Source organism: Giraffa tippelskirchi, chromosome 7 (genome assembly GCF_054371585.1).
Source record: "Giraffa tippelskirchi isolate mGirTip1 chromosome 7, T2T-mGirTip1v1.2.pri, whole genome shotgun sequence".
NCBI classification, from domain to species: Eukaryota; Metazoa; Chordata; class Mammalia; order Artiodactyla; family Giraffidae; genus Giraffa; species Giraffa tippelskirchi.
The window spans coordinates 146,064,503-146,091,107 of NC_137281.1; the positions used below are offsets into that span (position 1 = coordinate 146,064,503).

The 26,605-nt window shown below is 44.5% G+C and overlaps 1 protein-coding gene and 1 long non-coding RNA gene across 2 annotated transcripts in view; one reads left to right on the top strand and one right to left on the bottom strand.

Annotated features, from left to right (window-relative positions):
* Positions 1-15,701, top strand: LOC145513296 (uncharacterized). Its single transcript, XR_014059281.1, has 3 exons — positions 1-1,091; positions 4,150-4,373; positions 11,893-15,701. It is a non-coding gene; the product is annotated as an uncharacterized LOC145513296 (long non-coding RNA).
* The window catches only part of PROX2 (prospero homeobox 2), a 25,222-nt gene continuing 10,409 nt past the window's right edge, over positions 11,793-26,605 (bottom strand). The window contains exons 2-5 of the mRNA XM_081509233.1: positions 18,926-20,622; positions 14,756-14,863; positions 13,544-13,738; positions 11,793-11,978 (exon numbers count right to left, since the gene is read on the bottom strand). Of these exons, the coding sequence (XP_081365359.1) occupies positions 11,793-11,978; positions 13,544-13,738; positions 14,756-14,863; positions 18,926-20,221 (1,785 nt within the window). The 5' untranslated portion in view covers positions 20,222-20,622. The remainder of the gene's footprint in view (positions 11,979-13,543; positions 13,739-14,755; positions 14,864-18,925; positions 20,623-26,605) is intronic.

Below are 26,605 nucleotides of genomic sequence, written 5' to 3' on the forward strand. Positions count from 1 at the left end.
CAATCTCAGATATGCAGATGATACCACTCTCAATGACAGAAAGTGAAGAACTAAAGAGCCTCTTGATGAGGGTGAAAGAGGAGAGTGAAAAAACTGGCTTGAAGATCATAGTATCTGGTCCCGTCACTTCGTGGCAAATAGGAGGGGAAAAAGTGGAGCAGTGACAGATTTTATTTTCTTGGGCTCCAGAATCACTGCAGACAGTGACTGCAACCATGAAATTAAAAGGCACCTGCTCCTTGTAAGGAAAGCTATGACAAACCTAGAAAGAGCATTATTAATAAAAAGCAGAGGCTTCGCTTTGCCGACATAGGTCCATATAGTCAAAGCTCTGGTTTTTCCATAGTCCTATACAGATGTGAAAGTTAAACCATCAAGAAGGGTGAGCACCAAAGAACTGATGCTTTCAAATCGTGGTGCTGGAGAGTCCCTTGACTGCAAGGAGATCAAACCAGTCAGTTCTAAAGAAATCAAACCCTGTATATTCATTGGAAGGACCATTGCTGAAGCTGAAGCTCCAATACTTTGGCCACCTGATGCTAAGAGCCGACTCACTGGGACAGACCCTGGGAAAGATTGAAGGCAAAAAGAGACTGGGTGATAGAGGATGAGATGATTAGAAAGCATTGCTGATGCAATGGACATGAATTTGAGCAAGCTCTAGGAGATAGTGGGGGACAGAGGAACCTGGTGTGCTATAGTCCCTGGGGTCGCAAACAATCAGACACTTTTTAGCGACTGAAGAACATCACCACAACTACACAGGTATTAGAATGACCAAAATCGAGAACATTGACAATATCGAGTGCTGGCAAAGACGTGGAGCAACAGGAACTCTCATTCGTTGCTGGTAGCAACACAAAGTGGTATAGCCACTTAGGAAGACTGTTTGGCAGTTTTTTACAAAAGTCAGCATGTTCTTAACCATATAGTCTAGCAGTCACACTCCTTGGTATTTAACCCAAAGGAGCTGAAAACTGTGACCACACAATAATCTTCACATGGTTGTTTATAGCAGCTCTGTTCTATAACTGTCAGAATTTGGAAGCAACCAATTAACTTTCTGTAGATGAGGGGATAAATAAACTGTGGTAAGATTAATGTGATTGCTAGGGGTTAATGGGAAGGGAGGGATTTTTAGGGCAGCAAAACTGTTTTGTATGATACAATAATGTTGGATACATGTCATTATATGCTTTTCCAAACCCATGAGATGTACAACACCAAGAGAACACTTATTAGACTGTGATGCAGATGTATCAGCGTAGATTCATCATTTGTAAAAAATGCACCGCTCTGGTGGGATGTTGATAATGGAGAAGCCTGTACTTACATGGAGGTAGGGAGTATATATGGGAAATCTCGATACCTTCTGCTCTACTTTTCTGTGAGCTCAAAATGGCTTGAAAAAATAAAGTATGTATATATAGAGAGAGTGAGGGATTTCCTAATTTTCATATGAGCCTTCTGCTCTCATTAGATGTGGATCTGAGTGTGGTCAGTAGGGCCTCTACAAGATCCAAAAGGCAGTCCCAAAGTTTATTGTCAAGGAAGGGTATTGACAATGGAGGCCCTAACCCAAGAATTGGTATGGTTCAAGTTAAATAATTGCTTATATTCCATGAGCACTGAAACATATGATTACTGTTTTCTTTATGCATATTTGGAAGAATGACGAAATATGAGAAGTGTTCTGTGTAAAGAGTTGTGTGTTAAAAGCAGTAGTTATCAAACTGCATGTAAGAATTACCCTAGGGATCTGTTAAAACTCCCAAAGTTCAGGCTAAAGTTCACCAGGTAGTTCCAATGGGTAGCCGAGTTTGAGAACTGGTAGGCCAAAGGAGATTTTAAACTTTAATTTATCTCTGTCTGAAGATAGTTTTATTAATCACAATTCTGAAAGGCCTTTGTCAGTAACTTTGCAAGTGTGGAAGAATTTGGAAGTGTGGGAATGCTATTTGTTAATAACAAACTCCTAAAGTTAAAAATAAAATCCACCTAGCCTGAAAGAGTTAATGTAGTTTCCAAAAGTGCTTGATATAGCCAAGGAACAGCTTAGGCACAGGAAGAATCTGGCTTATACTGGGAGCAAATAATCCAGTGTTTAAAATGTGTTTTAATCTAAAACACATATGTGCCCCTGGGCCTGAAAACAAGCCAAGACTTTCACAGTTGTGGTGGAGGTTCCTAGCAACAGATAGAAATGAGTTGCTGTACAATGTTACTTAAACTTGAAAGTTTAGAGGGGAAATCTGATTTGTGGGGGGGCGTTGTAGACAGGGGCTTCCCAGGTGGCTCAGACAGTAAAGAATCTGCCCACAAGGGAGGAGGCCTGGGTAGAGGAGTGAGGTGGGCACGCAGGACAGGTTATTTTTTTGTGACTTCTTTTTGATCCCAAAGAGAACAGAACTAGCTAATAGTTCTAATCTGTGTACTCAGAACAAAACCAAATAAACCCTAATAAAATGAAAATTGTGTGCTTTTAGAAGCACTCCAATCTGTGCTGGGTATGAACTTTTATATGCGTCTTCCTTAGAGTATATTACTTCTTCAGTAGAACCCTTTCTTAAAGATTCTGATTCTATGTAGGGTTTTTTTTTTCACTTTTTATTTTGAAATAATTATATAGATTCATAGGAAGTTAAAAAAAATGCACAGTGAAGTCCTCATGCATCCTTTACCCAGTCTCCACTATGATAACATCTTACATAAGCAGAGTTTATGTGTCAGAACCAAGAAATCAGCATTGATACACTCCATGGAGGTTGTTCAGACTTCACCAGTTTTATAAGCACTCAAGTGTGTATGTGTGTCTAATTCTGTGCAGTTTTTCATGTGTAGCTTTGTGTAACCACTACCATAATCATAATACTTCACAAGGGATTCTGAAGAACTGCTAAGGGCTATGGAACGAGTCACTTTGCTTGTAGTCCCATCCCCAACTTGAGTTCAGAGCTTTGTAGCGCTGGGGGCTGCCACATAGCTTTTGAAACCTCAAATGGCTTTGTTCTGTTTTTTTTTTTCCCATGGGATCATCAATACAGATGTGTGTCTCAGTTACTATGCTTTGAGGAGGTAAATTGTGATCACTTTTATTTAAAGAGAGTGAACTGGTACATATACCCCAAAGCATAAAAATCTGCTATTGATCTTCATTTTGGGGGCAGATTCAACAATTCTGGCACAACAAAGGACTGAATGTTTGGAAGTTCTTTTCCTGCCAATTTTTAGAACATGTGAGATTTGCTCAATAAATAGTGTGCCTTTCTAATTCATGAAACAGTGAGAAGACTGTCCACTTCCCAGAGAAATGCCCTGATATATTTGAAGTGAATAGGTATGATTCTATAATAAGTGAAAACTGTCACTTAACAGCATATTCTCAGCATTGTCAACATATTAAACTCTGCCTCACATTATTTAGGTAATTACTGTCTCCAGAGCTGAATGATACATGATCATATTTACCATTTACATGGTATGGGAATTTTAATTATCTTTGCATCCTGTATGGCAAAACTAAGGTGCTTAGGAATGTAAGTCCAGTGTTAAGCTTTCTGTTCCCAGGATTTGCAGATAATCTACAATCTAGCAAAAACTGTTTACATGTGTGCTCTGCACCCCGTTCTCTGCCATAGAAGCTCTTATTTCTGACACTCTTTTTGGCAAGAGTTCCATAGGAGAGAATAATTCTGGAGTTTGTTCTGGTTGGTTCAGTGAGCTCAGCCCTGATGAAGTAATGGGGTATATGATGAGGGATGAAGTATCTAAACACTAAGATCTTGAACAAAAGCAGCTTTGAGGTATTTATAAAGAATATATTCTGCCCTATAAAATTGTGGGATATTTGTTAGGGATTTAATAGGCTGAGAGTCCAGCAAAGCACCAAGTTTATAATCCTATTGTCATAGAGAAAGCAAGAGAGTTCCAGAAAAATACCTACTTTTGCTTCATTGACTACGCTAAAGCCTTTGACTGTGTGGGTCATAATAAACTGTGGAAAATTCTTTAAAGAGATGGGACTATTAGACCACCTTATGTCTCCTGAGAAACCCAGTTAGAACCTTACATAGAATAACTGGTTCAAAATTGGGAAAGGAGTGCAACAAGGCTGTATATTGTCACCCTGCTTATTTCTCTTAAATGCAGAGCACACCATGCGAAATGCTGGGCTGGATGAATCTGAAGCTGGAATCGATTGCTAGGAGAAATATCAACAAACTCAGATATGCAGATGATATCACTCTGATGGCAGAAAGTGAAGAGGAACTAAGGAACCTCTTGAGGAGGGTGAAAGAGGAGACTGAAAAAGCTGGCTTGAGACTCAACATTCAAGAAACCAAGATCATGGCATCCAGTCCCAGTGCTTCATGGCAAGTAGACAGGGAAGGGGGGAAGCAATGACAGATTTTTTGGGAAGGGAAGGGGGGCTCCAGAACCACTGTGGACAGTGACTGCAGTCATGAAATAAAAAGACACCTGCTTCTTGAAGGAAAACTATGACAAACCTAGACTGTGTATTAAAAAGCAAAGACATCACTTTGCAGACAAGGTCCATATTGTCAAAGGTATAGTTTTACTAGTAGTCACAAATCTGCAAGTTGGACCATAAAAAAGGCTGAGCATTGAAGAATTGATGCTTTTGAATCCTGGTGCTGGAGAGGATTCTTGAGAGTCTCTTGGACTGTAAGGAGATCAAAGCAGTCAATCCTAAAGGAAATCAACCCTGAATAATCATTGGAAAGACTGATGTTGAAGCTGAAGCTCCAATACTTTGTCCACCTGATGCGAAAGGCTGACTCTGGAAAAGACCCTGATTCTGGGAAAGATTGACAGCAAAAGGAGGAGAGGGCAACAGAGGATGAGATGGTTAGATAGCATCATCGACTCAACGGACATGAACTTGAGCGAACTCCAGGAGATAGTGAAGGACAGAGAAGCCTGGTGTGCTACAGTCCATGGGGTCGCAAAGAGTCGGACACGACTTAGTGACTGAACAACAACAAATTGTCTCATAAAGCTTGATTTGAAAAAGTCAGTTTATTTAGAAACAGTAGGCAAAAAACATCTAGTCTTAAATATCCTGAAGAAAGTAAGCACCAACTCACATTCATAAAAGAGCAGAGGAAGAAAATAATCAGATTTAATGACTCTAAAATGAAAAGAACCAGAAGAGATGTCAGATTATTTTCAATAAGAAAGCAAGCTTATTTTTGTGGAAATGTAGATTTTAAATATTAAGAGAGGAAGTATTAATTTCCTCTCTTAAATAATGAGAGGAAAACTAGGGTTATGTTAGTAAATGCTCCCTGAACCCACCCACCCAATCAAGAAAGCAGTGAGACAGTCTCTTTAACAAGTGGAACAATTCAAAGATGTTTTGAATAACTCTGCAGAAGTTAATTCATAAAATACTCAAGCCAAAAACTGTCCAGTGGACACTGATACAGCTTTAAAAAGCAGTTGCTAAAGACAGCAAGTAGGATAATTTTAGAAATACTATCCATACATCAGTCGCAAAGTTTATGGTTAAAAAGATGTAAAAAAGGCAATGTATTGGCCTATAAAAAAGAAAAGCGGGTTGATATACTAGCAACCAACTAGCAAATAGCAATGATTGTGTCATATGTCTAGTAACCATAACGTCAACATGCAATTTTTACAAAGAGTGAAGGAGGATGCATATAAAGTTCATAGCACAAGGCTTTTTTTTAAAGCTGGGTTTTGTTTACCTCTCAGGAGATACCACTTTAAAGCTATGTTTTATGCTGTCATCCCCTAAATCAGTGCATGTTACTGCATGGTATAGTGAAAAGGAAATTTAGAATATGTTTTGTATCAGTAATGTCACACATCAGTGCCATTCTTAAGAAATAATTATTTTTCCCTGGTAGGAGTAAAATTCGTGATTTTTGCCAGCAGTTTATGACTGCTGAGTAAGAATGTAGCTACTGAGCACCTACTGTACACTAGGAGTGTGCCTAGAATTTCATGTGTATGACTTTACCTAAAACTTAGAACAGTTTTACTGAGGTAGTTCCTTTTTTATTATCTCCGTTCTACAAATGGGAAAGCTGAAGCCAAGGGAATAAACAGTTTTCAGAGATCACAGCTGGTAGGTGCTTGAGCCAGAAAGAAAAGACACTAGCATTCATGCTCCTAACCGCAGTACTCTTCTTTGGAAAGATGTTGGTTGAGGCGGAAAGTGAATGTAGGGAGACTGCAGATCATATCACCGAGAATAAAGTGGAGGAAAATGAGACATTTTGGCCTTAGACTGGTTTTCTAGCCTGAGGTACCCAGTGCTTGTTTACTTTTCAAACTTAGTTAAGGAGAAGCAGTGATCAAGGAGATAGGAGTCTGGGTGGAAGAAATATGAGGAGAAAAATATGAGGGCACAGTAAAGGACAGAAATGGTAGGGACCTAACAGAAGCAGAAGAGATTAAGAAGAGGTGGCAAGAATACACAGAAGAACTGTACAAAAAAGATCTTCACGACCCAGATAACCAAGATTGGTGTGATCACTCCCCTAGAGCCAGACATCCTGGAATGCGAAGTCAAGTGGACCTTAGGAAGCATCACTATGAACAAAGCTAGTGGAGGTGATGGAATTCCAGTTGAGCTATTTCAAATCCTTAAAGATGATGCTGTGAAAGCGCTGTACTCGATATGCCAGCAAATTTGGAAAACTCAGCAGTGGCCACAGGACTGGAAAAGGTCAGTTTTCATTCCAATCCCAAAGAAAGGGATTGCTAAAGAACGCTCAAACTACCGCACAATTGCACTCATCTCACACCCTAGTAAAATAATGCTTAAAATTCTCAAAGCCAGATTTCAACAGTACGTAAACTGTCAACTTCCAGATGTTCAAGCTGGCTTTAGAAAAGCAAGGAACCAAAGATCAAATTGCCAACATCCGTTGGATCATCGAAAAAGCAAGAGAATACCAGAAAAACATCTGCTTTATTGACTACACCAAAGCCTTTGACTGTATGAATCACCACAAACTGTGGAAAATTCTGAAAGAGATGGGGATACCAGACCACTTGACCTGCCTCCTGAGAAATCTGTATGCAGGTCAGGAAGCAACAGTTAGAACTGGACATGAAACAACAGACTGGTTCCAAATCAGAAAGGAGTATGTCAAGGCTATATAGCGTTGCCCTGCTTATTTAACTTACATGCAGAGTACATCATGAGAAATGACGGGCTGGATGAAGCACAAGCTAGAATCAAGATTGCCAGGAGAAATATCAGTAACCTCAGATATGCAGATGGCACCATCCTTGTGGCAGAAAATAAAGAAGAACTAAAGAGCCTCTTGATGAAAGTGAAAGAGGAGAGTGAAAAGTTGGCTTAAAGCTCAACATTCGGAAAACTAAGATCATGGCATCCGGTCCCATCACTTCATGGCAAATAGATGGGGAAATGATGGAAACAGAGACTTCATTTTCTTGGCTCCAAAATCACTGCAGATGGTGATTGCAGCCATGAAATTAAAGGACACTTGTTCCTTGGGAGAAAAACTATGCCCAACCTAGACAGCATATTAAAAAGCAGAGACATTACTTTGCCAACAAAGGTTCATCTAGTCAGGGCTATGGTTTTTCCAGTAGTCATGTATGGATTTGAGAGTTGGACTATAAAGAAAGCTGAGTGCTGAAGAATTGATGCTTTTGAACTGTGGTGTTGGAGAAGACTCGTGAGAGTCCCCTGGACTGCAAGGAGATCCAACCAGTCCATCCTAAAGGAGATCAGTCCTGGGTGTTCATTGGAAGGACTGATGTTGAAGCTGAAACTCCAATACTTTGGCCACCTGATGTGAAGAACTGACTCATTGGAAAAGACCCTGATGCTGGGAAAGATTGAAGACAGGAGAAGGGGACGACAGAGGATGAGATGGTTAGATGGCATCACCGACTCAATGGACATGAGTTTGAGTAAACTCCGGGAGTTGGTGATGGACAGGGAGGCCTGGCGTGCTGCAATCCATGGGGTCACAAAGAGTCGGACATGACTGAGTGAACTGAAGGGAAGACTAGGATCTGACGTTTAAGGGGTGACTCTGGAGAATTCCAAAGTGGCAAAGCAAGAGTTTATGAGTATGAAGGATAAGATTGTGAGAAACAACCCCAAGGGACTCAGTGAAAAGAGAAGGCAGATTCCTCAGGGAATGTATGAACATGTGAAGCTGGTGGAGTTTGGAGGTGGGTGGGTGAGTGTTCCTGTACTGTTTTCATTATCTGTACCTGTCTTCAACGTTTCATCAGACATTCCCCTTCCTTCTCTGGGGCCTCACATCTGATTTTCTAAAACAACATGATTGAGCATCAACTCCTGGGTACTTGGTTGTACTATTTAAGTTTATATAATCTGAAAGAGCTTCTTCTGATCTATAGGAATTGTCTACCCTTTAAAAATGCCCTTTTCATGAATTATCTTATTCTACAAGTGAGCACTTAGTACATCTTTTTAAGTATAGGTACCATGATCTACCTCAGAGATACAGCATGCATTATCAGTAATCTCAAATAGGTAACCAGAGCTCATTCCTTACAATGTGTGTGGTATATACTTAAATCTGACCAGGAATAATTTTATACTTTCATGAGAAGTATTATACTTGCCATATTGTCAAAAGCATCAGCCTGACGGAACTATAACTTGAGCTCTCTCTCATCACTTTATTTCATTACCTTTTCTGATTTTCTCAGTCCTGAGAAAATGATCTTACATTAACATGAAATCTATACAGGTACCTAACAGAGTGTGTGTAAAAAAAAAAAAAAATCAATGGATTTTTCAAATTTCTATTTTGTTTTGGACGCATGCATCATCAAACTGTTCAATTTGCTTTACAGAGCAAAGCTTCAAAACTATTGGGAAAAAAAAGGGATCAATGATTATGAGCATCTACATTTTGCTGTACACCAGAAACTAACAAACATCAACTATACTTCACTTTTAAAAAGAGATTATGAACAATTTAGAATAACACTTCATCCAGGAAACTGGTCACCAAAAGTGCAGCAAATTTTTTAAGGATTTGACTTTAAAAGATGTGTTTTCTTAAACGCACATGTGAAATTATGTTATGGAAGCCTTATTTTAAATTATTAATTTCTCTGAAGATTCTATATCATTGAAAACAAAGACATGTTTTAAAAAGTAGACCTATATACCTCCATGGGTCTGGGGTATGCAACTTTATTAAAGGAGTGGTGTGCTATCTCTGCCAGGTGTGCACTTTCTCTGATGGAAAGAAAATGGTTCAGGTGCCTCTTATATAGGAGATGCCTTTGGCCTCTTTACTGTATGAATCTGGTTTGGAGCTGTGTATACTAAATGCAACCATGTTTGAAATAAAGGGTCCTAATGAACCTCTTTCTGCATGGAATGCCAGTTAACTGCCTGCTTTTAATTGATAATTGGACACTAATCCCTCAATAGTGCCATCATCTTAAACCACAGTCCAGCCCCTACTGTCCATCAAGGAAGAACTGGACAATTATGCAGTATTTGACTAGACACTGAGCATGTTTAATTTGGGAGAGAATAGTACCCACGTGCACCTTAATGGGAAGAAAAAAGTGAATAAACAGTTGACCTTTGGCAATATTATGACTGCTAAAAGAACACAATAACCAGCTCAGCTTACACTCCAAATGTGTTCCCTCCATTCTTGGTAGAAACAGAAAAATGTAATAAAATAGAAAATTTTTCTGTTGGCAGAGCATATATATTTGTACATTCTTGTGTGTTTAGCTCAGTGGTTAGAGAACACTTCCTGGAAAGACTGCAGTACACAAGTGTTTTCAATTTGAGCTTGTACATTTCAAAGTTCAATGCTCTGGAGGTGGCTTGGCTCAGTGTTTAAAACACACACTAATGAATTTCAGGTTTGGGGCAGAAAGTGGCTGTTCCACATTGGACAATCATGTGAACTTGGAAATGCTTCCCATGAATGTCTTAAATAACTATGTAATGTCACTCTGGACAGCAGGTTCTTCTGTCTCCAAACACAGATAACTGATTGCCTTTGCTCAGAATACTCAGTGCTTGCCTACTTTTAAAACTTAGATTTGGCAGAGTCTTTCATTTTTGTAAAGGGAACATTGTGGGAGAAAATAGGGCAAAGATCATCTGAGTGCAGTTGGATGTACTGAAGGACACTTACAAATAACCTTGAAACAACCCCAAAAGACTGGTTCGGACTGAGTATTTTTCTTTTTTTGGTTTTGTTTCTCCTCTTGGCTGTTTGGAGTAAGAGAAAATTCAAAAGAAAGTCGCCTTTCCTACCTTTGTGTGTTGATACATCTAGCAATAATTTAGGAACTTCATCCTATCTGATCCAGCTGACCTGAAAAGTCAAGGAAGTAGGGTAGTTGATATAGTAACTTCTGTTGAGGAGAAAGGAGTAAGCTAATGAAATCACAGACACCCCTTAGTCGGAACGAGCTCTGAGTGATGCCCGCCCCGGCCTGTGTACTTTTGGCATGCTTTCAAAGACTTGATTCTGACTAGCTGGGATGCTTCAGTTACCCAGCATTCCAGAGGTCTTGCTTATATGCTCAGAGCAAGTCACCATTTATGTTGGACCAGCAGAGGGAAAAGAAAAAAAAAGTTGATTTCCTGAATTCCTTTATCTGTGAAACATTGACCACGGGCTGTAAGGTCCTTATGGAGCAGGAGAGTTTCCATTTCTGTGTGATGCCGTATTTGTCTCAGTTAATGCCATTCATCATCTGTGAGGCTGTGCACAAGCCTCTCATCTGAGTTGCAGTTTCCTCCTTCCTCATTTAAGCAAGCTGAGCCAGATGAACCCCTCAGGCCCTTTCTAGCTTTCATGGCCTGAAGTTCAGTTTCTTCAGCACATAGGAGCTTGGGGCATTAATTGCATTGGTCAACTAGAGACAGTTTGGGTTATTTAACTGCTGATAAACTCTTCCAGCAGACAACTGAATGTATAACAACACTCAAGTCCTGCAGAAAGTTTGTGTTGGCCTTGCAGAAACGATTGGTGGACATCCAGGTGACGAAGCACTCCTAAGTGCCAGGCAGGGGTTGTCAGAAGACAGTGCCGCATGCTCACCGGGGACAGTGGCCTGTGTGAGAGCATGGGCAGCAACACGAGGTGGTCCCCGTGCAGCCTGGCATCAGAAGGTCGTGGGTGCCTCCATGCTCCTGACCACCCCTCCCAACCCAAATGCCCTGGCCTCATAGCCTTTGGCGACTTACCTCACAGTTCTAAGATTCTGTTTGGTTATTTTTAAAATGAAGATAATATCTACTTTTCAGGATAAATAGATTAAAGGTAATGTATTTGAAAGTGTCCTGCAAATCAGTGAAACTTGATAAATAGGTAACTAAAAACAGTAATTTGTAAAGAAGACTCCAAATAAGATAACTTTTTCTGAAAGCTGAAGGGGGAAAAAGAACATTTGTGTAGTGAGTAACATTTTACAGACCATTCTCAGACATATCTCTTTATCCTTACAACCTCGTTTTACTGATGCAGAGACACCTGCAGGTTCACAGGGTCATGATACCTGGAAACAGTGGAGTGGAGATTCTTCTGGTTCCAAACCATTGTGTTCCTTTTACAGTATTTTCCAGTTAATGTTAAACCTCTGGTAGTTCTGGAAAAGGAAATAAATGATAAAAAACAGTCATAGTACCTATTTGAGGGGTTTCTCCGTATGCCCTCTTTATATGACTACAGCTTTACTGACTGCTATTTGAGAAGCAAACCCAGGGAAGCCAGGCCAGTCACTCCTCACTTTGTGGGATCTTAATTCCGAAACAGTTCCTGGGGATAGCTGGAAGATTTGAATATCTCTGGGATGTCACTGTCCAGTTTGGAAATAATTTTATAAATGGGTTTCTTCCAGGAAGGATCTGCGTCTTTGCCTGCAGAGACAGCCCTGAAGAACTCCTGTAACGTCAAGCTGGCGATTTCCAAGAAGCAGTCTGGGACCTGCATTCCCAAAGAGACCCACGAGAAAGAAAAAACGTGAGGCTGTGAAGCCTGGGCGCCATCCAGACCTCCCTGCCTGACGCTGCCAGTTCCTTGGGTTGCAGACTGATCGGAGCACCCCCACTGTACTGGCCCCTGACTTTTGCAGTCCCAGGAATCCCTTGCTCCCTCATCAAATACAGACCTTAAAATGATGATACTGGTGAGACAGCCTTGGGAAAAAACGGATTAGGGACACTCCCTCTGTAGGAGTAGCTGATTCCGTTAATGGGTGACATTTTTAGCAAGTGGGAAATTCTGACTTTGGTTGAAATGAAATCTGTGGTTCAAAAGAGTTTTTTAGTATTCTTTTCCTTAGTGCCTCACGTGGAAAGAACTGCCCCCAAGCTTACGACGGTCGTACCTCATTCCACCTTCTTGGGGACTGGATTTGAACGGTCGTACCTCACTCCACCTTCTTGGGGACTGGATTCGAAGGACTTGGAATCATTCCTGCTTCCAAAGCCAACCATTTGGCTTGGAGGTGGAGAGGGCTCAAGACTGTGTTCCAGGACCTCACCCAAACTGGCACCGTTAATGATGGAACATCCTACAGGGCCTCCAGATCCAGCCTGGCTGGGGGCTTGCCCCCACTGCCTGCCAGATGACCACCCCCACATGGAAAGACATGGCAGTGCTGCCCCCCACCCACATGCCTGGACCCCCCACGAGTCTCTCAAAGGAGGCATGTTCCATTTTTCCCACAGGTAGGCTTAAGTTTCCAAACATATTCTGATGGGACATCTGACCAGCGGATGCCAGCAGTTCTTTGCTTTCTTGGAGGTGTCAATACGCTGCTCTTTGTGACCGCACAGTCAAGTGAGAAATGCAAGAGGGCAGTGTGGTCAGTGACCAGACAAACCAGGCACCTGCAGAACGAGATGCCAGCAGAACAGAGCTGTTGGCCACACACAAGGAAGATTACAAGCTCTCACTTGTGACACTTGGGCCACTTGCTTACCCTTCACTGATGCTTTACCTCTAAGGTGCCACCAGTGTGCCTTCATAGGGATCCCCAAAGGACTGAGCAGCTTAAGTATTGTCTATTACTTCCAGAAAGGATTTGAGATGACTTGCCATGGAAGGCCCACAGATAAAACTGTTCAAGGGAGAATAAAGATAAGAACCAAATGATGAACAGAAACTGGTGTAAAGAAAACCTTGGCCAAGAACTAGTACTGCAGGTAGAGCCCGGCATTTATCCTGGGCCTCCTGGTGCAAAGGCAAGAAGGTTTTCAGGGTGTAAAACCCGGTCATTACAGAGTATTGTCTAAAATGGCATAACACCTGACCTCTTGCCCATGTTTCTGAATAAAGACTGGCTGGAGATTCAGTTTGTGGCATCTACCTGTTGCCTATGAGAAGATGTGGAGGCTATCATCTTTGTGGATGGTACAGAGATGGGTCCCAGGCTGCCCTGCTCTCAGTGACGTAAGGACAGACATGGAAGGGGATCTTTTCTAAAACTCCAATCACAAAGGGAAGGCGCTCATCAGACCTCCTGGGACCCAAGTGCATGGTCTTACCTCAAAGTCCTTTCCCTTGTTATAGTGCATATTGAGAGCTCGAAAAAGTTCTGAGTCACGGAGAACCACCAGCATTTTGGGATTTGTGACACCATCTGAAATCGCTTGCCGGGCAAATTTCTCCATCTGTATGTAATAAAACTCACGGAAGTTGCTGAACCACTTGATCATCTGGGAGGTGATGCAGCGGTTGAACTGTGCAAACAACAGGATCCATGAAGTCAGACGTTTGCCAGGAGGTGCTCAGAGTCAGAACTGTCAGCTTCCAATTCAACACAGGGGTTAGCAAGAGTGGCTTCAGTTCACACTAAACAGGGCTTTCTTTAAAAAAGAAGTCACAGCTGTTTTCTAAGCCTATACAGTTATACATGGAAAAATCTGAATTAGCTATAATGCCCAGTAGAAAACAAATGTGTTTTATAGCCTAGACTTATAAAGGTTTTTCACTCCTTAAGTGTGACTTTGGGAGTGCCCAAGGTCAAGGTCAGTGTGGTCCCAGTTTCTGCAGCACCCAGGTAGATTACATCGCAGCCCTAGTACCCTCTGCCAGGTAAAGAGCCAAGGGAAGGGGTAATGGTATAGATCGGAGGACTATGTATTGGCAACTGAGAGTTGCAGAATGAATCAAAAATGAGAACTTGGTTCAGGGATGAAGCAAGCGATTGGGTATGAGGGAAATAGCGCAAAAAAAAAAAAGGATGATTGAGAGACAAAGTATTAACACCCAGGGTAAAGGAGGCCCTCTGAAACTATGGAAACACGCAAGGCCTGTTCCAACCATCAGAGCTTGATTATTCTTATTGTCACATTGATTTGTATGCACCTTCACTCCGTTTTGAAACACAAAAGTTCAAAGGTAAATTTAACAGCGACCGTGTCCAGCTCTTGATAGCTCTTTTTTATAGTGTCCCCAGCCAAGACAGAACACTGGGTTAAAGATGCTGTTTACTCTTGGTTCTCTAACCCCGCCTCCCTCCCCTAGTGTTGCTGGGTCTTACTATAGCTCAGAAGCTTAAATTCAGAGACCCAACCTTCCTACCCCCAAAGTCACCCCTGGTTATTCAAACAGTTTCTCCGCCCAGGACAAAAATGCCGCAACAAGAAGAGGAGCTAAAGTGCACAGATGATGACCTAGGATTTGACTCAATGTGGGAAACACCTGCGGCCCCTTGGGAGTTTTGCAGAGACTGAAACTCAGTTGAAGGACTTTACCTGAACATCAGGGAAGTAGGCCTTCAGGAGGTTGGAGCTGGGGTAGCGTGTGAAGAAAAACATTAGTTTGGCCTTCTTCAAGTGACCAGGATTGAGGCCCTCCTGGATTTGTCCCAGGGTCAAGGAAAACTAATACCAGTTTATCAAATGATTTTGTCAAATGATCCAAATGGTAAATTGCCCTGTTCCTTATGGTTTCTATTTATTTTTCTTCTGGTCAAATGATGTTTTTGCTCCATTTTTCTGTCTCTAGCAAGTATGATCAGATAAACTTCTTTCTTTCCAGATGCTGAATACCATCTATGTACAGTAAAGTTGCAGAGTTTAAAAAACATTTTGATGTGTGAAAGATCTATTGCATATGTGATAGCAAATTCAATTTGTTGTACTCTGTGAGTGTGTGGGTGCGCGCGTGCTTTCACAACAGGGGCGGGAAGACATGGCAGCTGCCCCCCAGATAAACCATTTCAAAGCCCCAAGTAGAGATTTACTTCTCCTCTCTGTCTCAGTTTCCTCGTCCGTAAAATGAGAGGAGTCAACTAGACGGTCCCCTTTCTGGCCCCCATCGTTGCCTTTGTGGTGTTGATGCCAACAAGCACCTAGCCAGACTGAGTACCGGATCACGGTTCGCTTTGGCTCAAGAAGCTGGAATTGCCGGGCTGCACTTCCCCCTCACCCTCCCCGTCTCAACTCAGATGCCCCCTCTGCTGTGAAACCCTTCCTTGCCGAATTAGGCCTTCCTTCCCCTGGGCTACCAATGCTCTTTGTATAAGCCGTTTTTTGTAAGAATGACATGATTGGGATTCTTATTGCATGTTTGTCTCCCCATGTAGACTGTGAGCTCCTTGAGAGCAAGGGCCTTCCCCTTTCATCTTTGTATTCCACGTGCCTAGCCCAGTGCTAGGAGCAGAGTAGGTGCTCAATAAATGTTTGGTGAATGAAGGAATGAGTGATTGAATTGTCCACTTTAATCCACGACTAACTATGACGATTCTTTTCCAACCCATGCCTCTCACTCTGGGAACAGATCGCTTCCCCTTTAATAAGCGCAGGGGGCTGTGGCGTGAAAACCTAGCACCAGGTTATAAGGGAAATAGTCTTACGCTAGAACCTTAGCATTCCCAGGAACAATCCTCTGGCTGCGTGGAAAGCATACAGGGTAGCCTTGGAGCTGAGGCCTGAGAGCTGTAGCTTTAGGACAATGAAGGCTTCTCAGTAGGACATGTCAGTTTACCCGAAGGAAACCAGACAACTGATTACAACTATAGCTGGCCCAGGCACCCAGGAGGCCTTGCCCCCTGCCTCATTAGCCCTACTTCTTATCCTTCGTAAGTGCTGTGGAAAGAATCCTGGATTGGGAGTTCAAAGACCCGGCTTCAGATAATAGATTTTGCCACCTAGTCCCTGTGTGACCCTGGGCAAGCTGCTTACCTTCTCTGGGCCCCATTTCTAAACTGTGGGGTGTAGTAGTTGAAACTTGTGCTTGGCAGTCGGATGCTGGCTTTGAATCCTGGCTCTGCACGTGTCTGTCTTTGACTCTGGGCAAGTTAGCCTGCTTCTCTGTCCCTCTCGGATACTGATCTAGCGTGGATACTTGAGGATGGTGAGGTAACTTGGGCTCACAACCCCTTATCTGAAACACTGGGCCAAATGGATGCCAGGTTTCAGAGTTTATTTTATTAAGGCGATATGATGCGTGTACAATGCGTTACCACCCACAGCAGGGTCTGTGGCAGCTGTCTAATCAGATAGTTTAAAATCCCCACAGCAAAATCGATGACTAATTGTGCTAAGTGAGATAGTCTATAAAAGGCCTCCTATCAGGACAGGTAGGGCTTCCCAGGTGCTGCTGGTGGTAAAAAAAAAAAACCTGCCTGCCAGTGCAGGAGACACAGGAGATGCAGGTTCGATCCCTGGGTCAGGAAGATCCCCTGGAGGAGGGCATGGCAACTCACTCCAGTCTTCTTGCCTGGAGAATCCCATGGAGAGAGGAGCCTAGCGGGCTACAGTCCGCGGGATCACAAAGAGCCGGACACGACTGAAGTAACTTAGCACAGCACAGCTCAGGTTTTGCAACCAAGGGAATTTCCCATCAACCTTAGGGGAAAGAAATCATAGAGGTTTTCAGAGCGTTTTGAGTTTCAGAACTGTGTCTAGGTGGCAGTGCACAGGGGAAGTGTCGGTCCCAAAGCCTGCCGCCCAGCAGTCACTCATCATTGTCTCATCATCATACCCGCTCCACCGGTTCACAGGGGTGTCATGTGAATGGAAAGTTCTTTTATACTTAAGTATCTTGCTCTTCTGGGTTTTCAAGGCCCAGAAGAACAAATTTATAATTCTAGAATGAGGGAATAATTGGGGCCAGGATGCTGCCTGGGGGCCCCAAATCGTTCCAAAGGTAGCCAACTACATGACCGGGGCAGCCAGGCCCTGTGGGTGGCCCCTGAAAACCTCCTGAAGCTCTTGGAGCCCAAGCCTTATTTCACGAGGCAGGGCCAGGCACACAGGAGGTGCTTTTCTGAAATAGCAGAATACCCTTCCCAGGGGAAGATCAGCAGAGAATCTTTGGGGACTGAGTTCTTGAGGTTCTTCCACAACCTGACTCGGACAGGGAGTCTTAACCAGTGGCCTCTTATCAAAGGCCCAGACAGATAGCTTCGCTCACACAGGGCTTTCACCTGACAAGAAAATCTGTCTACGTTGATATCTCCGTGTCTACTGCCTGAAAGGGGGTACTGGTGGCTGGCAAGATGCTCTCAGCATTGGGTTTGTTTGTAGCAGTTGCTCCCTGCCTGCCAGGAAAAGAACCCGGGGTGTCCAAGCTTGGACAGTGTTTCCATCACTTCTGACCAGCAGGTGGTGCTGATAGCATTTAGGACACAAGAGCCAGCCTGGTGTGGCCGTGAGCTGGTTCCACCCCATCCTGCCGCCTTCACCACAGCTTGCCAGGTAGAAGGGGCATGACTATTCACCCCTACTTGTGTGACTCCACAGACACCAGGAGATGAAATTTAAGGCTGTCCCTGAGAAGCAGCAGCTTGAACTTGGCTCACTAAAAAAGCCACATCCAAAATATGTTCTCAGGAACTTTAACCTCACAAGATGCTGCTTGAAAGAGGATTCTTTGGTTATATGCGTGTGGGACTGTATACATTCTCCTGTTAGCGTTTTTTATCGGACTTCACATTGAAAAGGCTCTGAGAAGTCCCACAGAAATGGAACCAACCCAGCGTTTACCCAAGCAACGTCTTTCTCTTGCTTCAACAACTTTTACATTCCTGAGGGAGGGTTACTAGAAACGCCTGCTTCTGAGTGGAATCTCCTACGGCTTGCAAAGATGATGCAGTAAGATTCAGACCCCCTGCAGACCAGCCTGGGCCCCACAGCCTGCCTGGTGGGGAGCCCCCGCCAACCCACACACAGCACCCAGCTCTCTCCTCAGCTGCAGCTTAGAAGCTAGTCCTTAAACTGAAGTCTTCTTACCCCTTTCACCTGGCCTCAGGTCTCATCCCTGAAGAAAATCTCCCCTTTACCCATCGGCCTCACGAGTTTCTGGCCCCTCATGTATTGCCCATGAGTTATCTAGTCGGTGCAGGTAGAAGGAGCATGACTATTCACCCCTGCTTGCGTGACTCCACAGACACAAGGAGATGCAATTTAATGAGATGTCTCAATTAAGGAGATGTCTCTTTTTGCTTGAAGAGACAAGAGGTTCCGGGAGCCACGCCTCAGGTGAGGCCATTCCTTTGACCTGTTCTGCCGAGGTGTATGAACAGCTGACGTCTCAGTGATGGGGTTCTTCCTTCCACAGGATGTTTGTCATATTTTGGGAGCCCATTTGGGTTTATAAATAAAACCCTTTCAGTCCCAAAGGACTAAGTCAGTAGTGGTAGAATTTATGTTGCAGAAGAAGGTGAAGGAACTCTCCCAAACCCTTAATTCTCAGAACGTGGTCACCACTTTCTCAGGAACCTAACAGCTATGAGCCACAGGGGAAGGAAGCCCCAGAACGAACATTAAGAAGACCTCCCCCCTCCCCCGCCGCTCCGGGAGAGCAGAGCAGGTCCCTGTGCCGGGCAGTTATTTGTCCCCTAACCTCCCCTCAGCGTCCAGAGTTCCTGTCTCCCTGGGCTGGGACAAACGAGAACCCCGATTACCCGAAAAGGATATGTGGGCCGCAGAGAAAGGAAGCATGTCCGTGACGGCCTGCAGGCCACCCGGCTCCATTTTCACCGGGGGAGCGAGGGGCAGTCTTTCCAAACAGGTGGACGTGAAGGGCCAGGGGCACTGCTGCTGGCCCAAGGCCAGAGGTCGCAGTTTGGTGGCTCCCCAAGATCGCAGGGCCACCTCCGAGGAGGGCTGGCTCCGGGTAGACGGGTCCTGAGAAAGACCGCCCCTCCAGCAGCCTCCAGACCCATGGCCCAGTAGCTGGCCGAGAATCCGCTCCTCCTGGATGTGGGCAGGTGCTACTGCCAAGAGACAGTCTGCTGGGGGAACCTGATAGGGTTTGGGAATCATTCTCGGAGAGACGGGGTACCTGGGAGAATCTAGATGCTTGGCCAGCGATAAGCTTCCCCGCGGAGTCCCCGCTGCTGGCTGGGCCCTCCTGGGCAAGGCCGCCAGAGGAAGTGAATCTTTATGGCCACCGCCCTCAGAAGGCGAGGGCTCACTTCTTCTGTCTGGCACCAGCCCCTGGAACCTCCCGCCCAGCTGAGTCAGGTGCCCCGATGGATCCACCAGTACCTTTTGTAACACCGAGTCCACAGCCTGGGATATGGCCCCCGTCAGTTCTTTCTTCAGACTCTCCAGCAAGGCCCGTGCTCCAGAGGGAAGAAACCTGGGCCCCTCAGACAGGTATTGGACCTCAGACACTCTGTGTTTCTCCACCCTGGAGAGGTCCCCGATGGACCCCTGGCAGTGGTGGTAGTCGCTGTCCACCCCCCAGGGCCCAGACCCAGAGCTGTTGCTCTGGTCTGCCGTCGGAGGGCCCTGAGCTGCAGCCCTGGGCTCCACAGCCCGCAGGATACGCTCCTGCAGGTGTCTCACCTGCTGCCTCAGCAGGTGGAGCTGTCCTCTCACCCGAGGGCCCCCCTTCCTGCCACTGCCCCGGTTCCCAGCGGGGCCTGGCTCCAGGGGGCCTTGCTGCGCTGGAAGGCTCTGCTTCCTCTTCCGCCCCCCGGCCTTCTCTGGGCAGCTCGGGCCGTCCCTGGCGGGGGCCCTGCCTGGCCCCAGAGTGGGTGGGGAGAGGAACATGCCTTGGACGATGGTCTCTACTCTGGCCCTCTTTGCCTGGATGTGCTCATCCCCAAAGCAGTCAGGGTCGGTGAGGCTGGAGCTGGGGACCTGACTCCAGGCAAAGGGGGAGCATCTGCTCTGCTCTCTGGGGGACAGGCTTCTTCCACCTTCCATACGAGGTTCTGTTGGATACTGGGCTGGACCTGAAAGCAAGCTGGAGTTTGGATCCATCTCTTGGCTCCACAGATGCTGTAGTCAGGGTTCTGCGAGAGAGTTCCTCCTCTGAAGGTTCTCAGCTGGAGGTGCACCTCCGGGGAGCTAGGGCTTTCTCCTCTCCACTTAGAGGAAGGATTCAGACTCTGGGATTCTAGGTGCTCACCCACCTCCTGGGCAGACTCTGAAAATAGAGACGGGAGAAAATAGGACCTATGACTTTGAGCGGTGCTTCTCAAACTTGACTGTGCAAACGAATCAGCTTGAATCCTGTTAAAATGCAGATTCTGAGTCAGCAGGTCTGGAGTGGGGCAGCGATTGATTCTGTATCCCCAGCCAGCTCCCAGGTGATGCTGTTGGTCCCAACCACAGTTTGAAGACATTCTCAAGAGCAGGCCTCCCAAGAGAAAGTTCTTTTCCTGCCAGGACATAACAATAAAATAATCCATAATAATGATTGTGGCAGCCAGTTGCATAACTGGCATTGTGCCAATAACTTTACACCCATTACCTGATTTAATTCTCATAACAACTCCGTGGGAATACTGTCAGTCCTATTTTACAGATAAAGGAAGCAGGCTCACAGGAATTAAGAAGTTACCTCCCTAAGGTCATATAGTTAGTAAGTGTCAGGCTGGAGTCAGAATAAGATTTGTCTTGATTTAGAGTGACTCTCTGCAACAGAATCACCCTGGGCACTTGTTAAAAATAGCAGATCCAGTAGGCCCGCCAGTCCTGCTTAATCAGAAGTCCTTGGTGCTGCGTTAGGGCACCTGCCTTTGAAACAAGCAATCTGAAGTATGAGAACCTACTGATTAACCACTATGCGGTCCTGCTCCTGGAAGAGTCGGATCATGCATTTATCTTTCAACATTCTCACAGCTGCTTTTAAGCATCTACTGTACATCAAGACGATGGAGAAGGCAATGGCAGCCCACTCCAATCCTCTTGCCTGGAAAATCCCATGGACGGAGAAGCCTGGTAGGCTGCAGTCCATGAGGTCGCTACGAGTCAGACACAACTAAGCAACTTCACTTTCACTTTCCCTTTCATGCATTGGAGAAGGAAATGGCAACCCACTCCAGTGTTCTTGCCTGGAGAATCCCAGGGATGGGGGAGCCTGGTGGGCTGCCGTCTATGGGGTCACACAGAGTCGGACACGACTGAAGCGACTTAGCAGCAGCAGCAGCAGTACATCAGGACTTCTTCTGGACACTTGGAGAGTCTGTGGTGAATAAAACAGCATAGTCTTGCTCTCATAGAGTAGGACATCTAGCAGGGGAAGAGAGAATAAATAAGTACATTTTCAGGTCGCGATAACTGCTATGAGGAAAAAACACAATGAGGGACTGGGATGAAGGTATGGGAGAATGAGGGAGCAATGTTAGAAAAGGCTGCATAAAGCTGTTTTATTCCCATGAATATCGAAGTACGCTGCACTTGAGCCAGGAGCTAATGTACGTGCAGGAGGCTTTGGGTAGCAGGTATAAGGCACTTTGAGCTTATGAAACATTCATATATGTAAAGTCATTACATCTCACACCAACCTTGACAGCTGGTGTAATTCTCCCATTTTGTAGATGAGGAAATTGAGGCTCATCAAGGTTAAGAATGGCTCTCAGTTACTAAGGTTCCAAGTCTTCTAATGCAAACACACTTCAGCTCGCACCCCAAAGATAAGAAGACCTGTATAAGAGACTGACTTCTCTGCCTGTTAAGCAGATTCATCCTTTCCTAGAAAATTTAAGTGAATTTCTTTTTTCTCTACAGAGTTCCACTCTTGATTGCTTCTCTAGTACAAATGCTGGTGGGAGAGACTTTGCTTTCTTCCCATTTTCATCTTGAAACTTGCTTGGAATTCTCTGCTTTAGGAAATCCCAGCTCTTCTGGAGCCAGTGGGTTCTAGTTGGTAGACTTGACCACAGCCTCCACTTGGAGCTGGCTGGCAGCTGGCAGACACTCAACACAAGCTCTCGGAGGGCAACTTCATGCCAGCGCTAGGGTGAAGGGTAGGAGGCAATGGCAACTGCGTGCCATTTTGAGGGAAATACCACTGAAAGAAGGCTAGGTTCTCTGGTCAATTAGAAGATTCTGGCTTTGAATAAGTAAGACATTTGTAAATTACTAAAAATAGAAATCAGTGATTTGCCAAATTAATATAAATGAAAGAATTTGCTATTGCCAAGTTTTACCAACAGTTTGGATGGTTTACCACCTATTGGAGAGAGAAACATTTAACTTCTTGTGATCATTTGGCAATGAATATACACTATTTGTATAATACGAAAAAATTATTTTAAAATCATATCATCTAATAAGCATAACTGGATCATTGCATATACATTAGCTGCTTTCTAAGCAATAATGATCACTATACTGGCACAACTGATATTTTAACTTAGAGGGACTAAATAACAATAACACAAACCATGTATATTTTCAGTTAAAAGGGGCTTTCCTGGTAGCTCAGCTGGTAAAGAATCTGCCTGCAATGCAGGAGACCCTGGTTTGATTCCTGGGTTGGGAAGATCCCCTGGAGAAGGGGTAGGGTACCCACTTCAGTATTCTTAGGCTTCTCTGGTGGCTCAGGCAGTAAAAAATCCGCTCACAATGCAGGAGACCTGGGTTCGATCTCTGGGTTGGGAAGATCCCCTGGAGGAAGGCATGGCAATCCACTCCCATATTCTTGCCTGGAGAATCCCCATAGACAGAGGAGCCTGGTGGGCTACAGTCCATGGGGTCACAAAGAGTCAGACACGACTGAGAGACAAAGCACAGCACAGCTTCCAAAAAGAAGAAGGGTTTGGTTATAGTTATTCTTAGGGAACATTTCCTAAACTCAACATTTTCAAACCCAGACTCTATGGCTTCCCTCTGCCTTACCTCTCTGCCACCTATCTTCTTGTTCAGTCCAGAAGCTGGAGAGCCTCTTTGACCCCTGCCCATCTTCTTATCCTCAACATGTGGTCACTATGGCTGGTAAATTTTGGGATAAAATGACTCTGAACTACATTCTGCCATATTGTTCCCATTATGTTTTCCTGACTCCACATCTCATAACTTTTCACCTGGGCAATTCCAACGCCTCATGACTGGTCCCCAACATCTAGCCTCTCCTCACTCTGGTCCTTTTTATGCATTCATTCATTTATTCATTCAACAAATATTGGCTGAGTGGTGACAACAACAACAAAAAATCCTCTGCCCAAGTGGAGCTAACAATCATTCAAAGGGAGACAGATGTAATAACTTAGTAAAGAATGGAAGGCCAATATACAGGGCCTTGTTGATAACTGTGAAAATATTGGCTTTTACTCTGAGATAAACGAGGAAGGCTATGTGCAACGTGAAGATAAACGAGGAAGGCTATGTGCAACGTGACCTGACGTAGTTTTAAAAGGCTTGTTCTTTACTGGGTGGGGAATAAACTAGGGGTGGCGAACAAGGGTTGAAACAGAGAGATGGTTTAGGAGGCTCTTGTGATCATCTAGATGATAATAATTCAGATGAGATAGCTTGGACCAGGGTGAAAGCAAAAGAAGTGGGAAGTGGTGTCAGATCCTGGATGTATGTCAAAATTGAAACCAGTGGGGTTTGCTATTAATAACAGATTGGATGTGAGGCCCAAGAGAAAAAGAAGCATCACTGATGATGGCTCCAAAGTGTTCTGCCTGGAAGGATGGAGTTGCATGAACTGAGACGGGGAGGGCTACAGAAGAAGCAGACTTGGGGAGGAATATCAGGAGCCCAGTTTTGGAAGTGATAAATTTGAAATAATGATTAGACATCTCAATGAGGATGCTGAGAAAGCAGTTGGATGACTAGGCCTAGGGTTCAATGGGGAAGGGAGATCCGGGCTAGAAATATACAATTGAGAGTTGCTGGTATATAGATGGATGTACTCATCAAGGAATGAATGTAGACAGAGAGGAGCAGGGGGCTGAAGTCTGAGTCCTGGGACTTAATAGCATGAAGAGGCTGGGCAAGAGGGGACCCAAATAGGAAACACAAAGAGCAATCAGCGAAGTAGGAAGAAATCTAGTCTAGTCTGGTCCAGCGGTGTGTGAGGTCCTGGGAGCCCAGTGAAGGAAGTGTTTCTAGGAGACGGGTGAGGTCAAGTCACATAAAGATTGTGAATTGACCATTCAAGTTAATAATTCCAGATGTTATTCAGAGTCACTTGGGGTCTTTATCAGAGCAGTTTTGGTGGAGTGGAGGGCAGGGGAAGCCTGGTTGGACTGAATTTTAAGGAGAAGCAAGAAGAAGAGTTGCTGACATTGACTGTGACAACTTTTTCAAGGTGTTTTGTAAGGAAGAGAGAAATGGGAAAGTAGCCGGAAAGAGAAGTGGGGTCAGAGAGGGTTTCTCAAAGGAACCCTCCCACGCCATTGGTGTGAATGGAAACTGGTGCAGCCACTGTAGAAAACAGCATGGAGGTTCCTAAAAATAATTACCATATGATCCAGCAATCCCACTCCTGGGTGTATATCAGGAGAAAATTCTAACTCAAAAAGATATATGCAGAGAATTCCCTGGCAGACCAGTGGTTAGGGCTCCAAGCTTCCACTGCAGGGGGCACAGATTCCAGCCTTGAATGGGGAACTCAGATCCTCCTTGCTGTGTGGAAAAAGAGGTACATGCGCCCCACATGTCTGTACCACTTACAGTAGCCAAGATATGGAAGCAACTCAAATGTCTATCAACAGATGAATGAATAAAGAATATGTGGTACATACATACAATGGAATACTACTCAGCCATACAAAAGAATGAAATAATGCCATTTTCAGCAACATGGATGGGCCTGGAGATGATCATACTAAATGAAGTAAGTCAGAGAAAGACAAATATATGATATCACTTAGAAGTGAAATCTAAAAAAATGATACAAATGAACTTTTTTATGAAACAGAAATAGACTCACAGACATAGAAAGCAAATTTACAATTACCAAAGGGGAGATGGAGGGAGGGATAAATTCAGAATTTGGGAGTAACATATACACACTACTACATACAAAGCAAATGATAAACAACAAGGACTTACTACATAGTGTAGGGAACTGGATTCAAATCTTGTAATAACCTATAATGCAAAAGAAGCTGAAAAGGAATAATATATATGTATAACTCTACATCAGAAACTAAGACCACATTGTAAATCAATTATACTCCAATAAAAATTAAATTAAAAAAAAGAGAATTTCTCAGGATAGGAGGCATAACAGGATATTTGTAGGCTGATAGCAATGATGTTGTTGAAAGATAATATTTGTTAATATAGGCAAGAGGGGGAGAATTTCTGGAGCCTTGTCTTTGGGTAGGAAGGAGGGGGTGTGATGTGGTGCAGATGAGGAGGGCTGACTTTAGAGAGGAGAACACTCAGTTCATTGGTGGTGGCAGGAGAAAGGCAGGTACGTGGGCAGGTGCCAGCAGGTGGGTAGGTGCGGTGATGGGAGCTCGGTGGGGGAAGTCCCTTTTGATGGTTTCAGTTTTCTCAGCAACATTGTCATTGACATTAATTTTCCAAAATGTAGGTCTGCTTATCCGCTCCATGGAATCAAAACCTTTGCTAGCTTCCTATTTATGATAAGGTTCAGATGTCTCAGCTCCTGGTAACCATGGTCTTACTCTAACTCCTCTGGAGCCCCTACCCTCAACCGTTAACCTGTATCGCTCTGTCCTGGGCTGTGTTTCCTGAGCTCACCAATCTGCCTCATGCCTCCAGATCTTTGCACCTGCTGTTCCCTCCCCCTGGAAGGCCCTTCTACTTTTTCACCTGGTGAACCTCTACTCCTCTTTTAAAATCCAATTGAAATGCCCACTCTTTTCTGAAGCAATCAGTGTGTCTCCTCTCACCTTCAGGCTCTGAGTTCCCCAAGTAGTGGCTGATCACCAATTGTCACCAAACAGGTTTGTGCTCAGTTAAATATTCTCTCAGCACTTTATTTGGACTGATTTTTGTCTCCTCATTAGAGGTTCGGTATTTCAGATCCCTCCAACACCAAGTGCAGAGCCTTGTGCATGGAACAAAACCAACGCAGCCAGACCGAGAGACAGAAACAGACAGACAGAAGAGAGTAGAACCACCAACTGCCAAACCTCCCTTGTGGGTTATTGAAGGTATTGTGTCTGGTGTTGGGTGTAGTCCATGTGCCCTGGACAGCACAACTGCCAGAGGAAAGGACAGGACTCGGTGTATGTGATGAAGCAAAAATCAGCAAGAATGTTTTGATATCAGAAACTGGAAGTCCAGCCAGACCCTGCCGTGGCTGGTTGCCCAGAGACGGTCACGCCCATCTCTGTAGGACAGCCATGGAGACTCTGCATCCGGGCAGCCAAGAAACAGGAAACCTCTAATGCTGGGGCCAGCCTGCTGCCTGAGCCCTGGATCTGGGTGTGG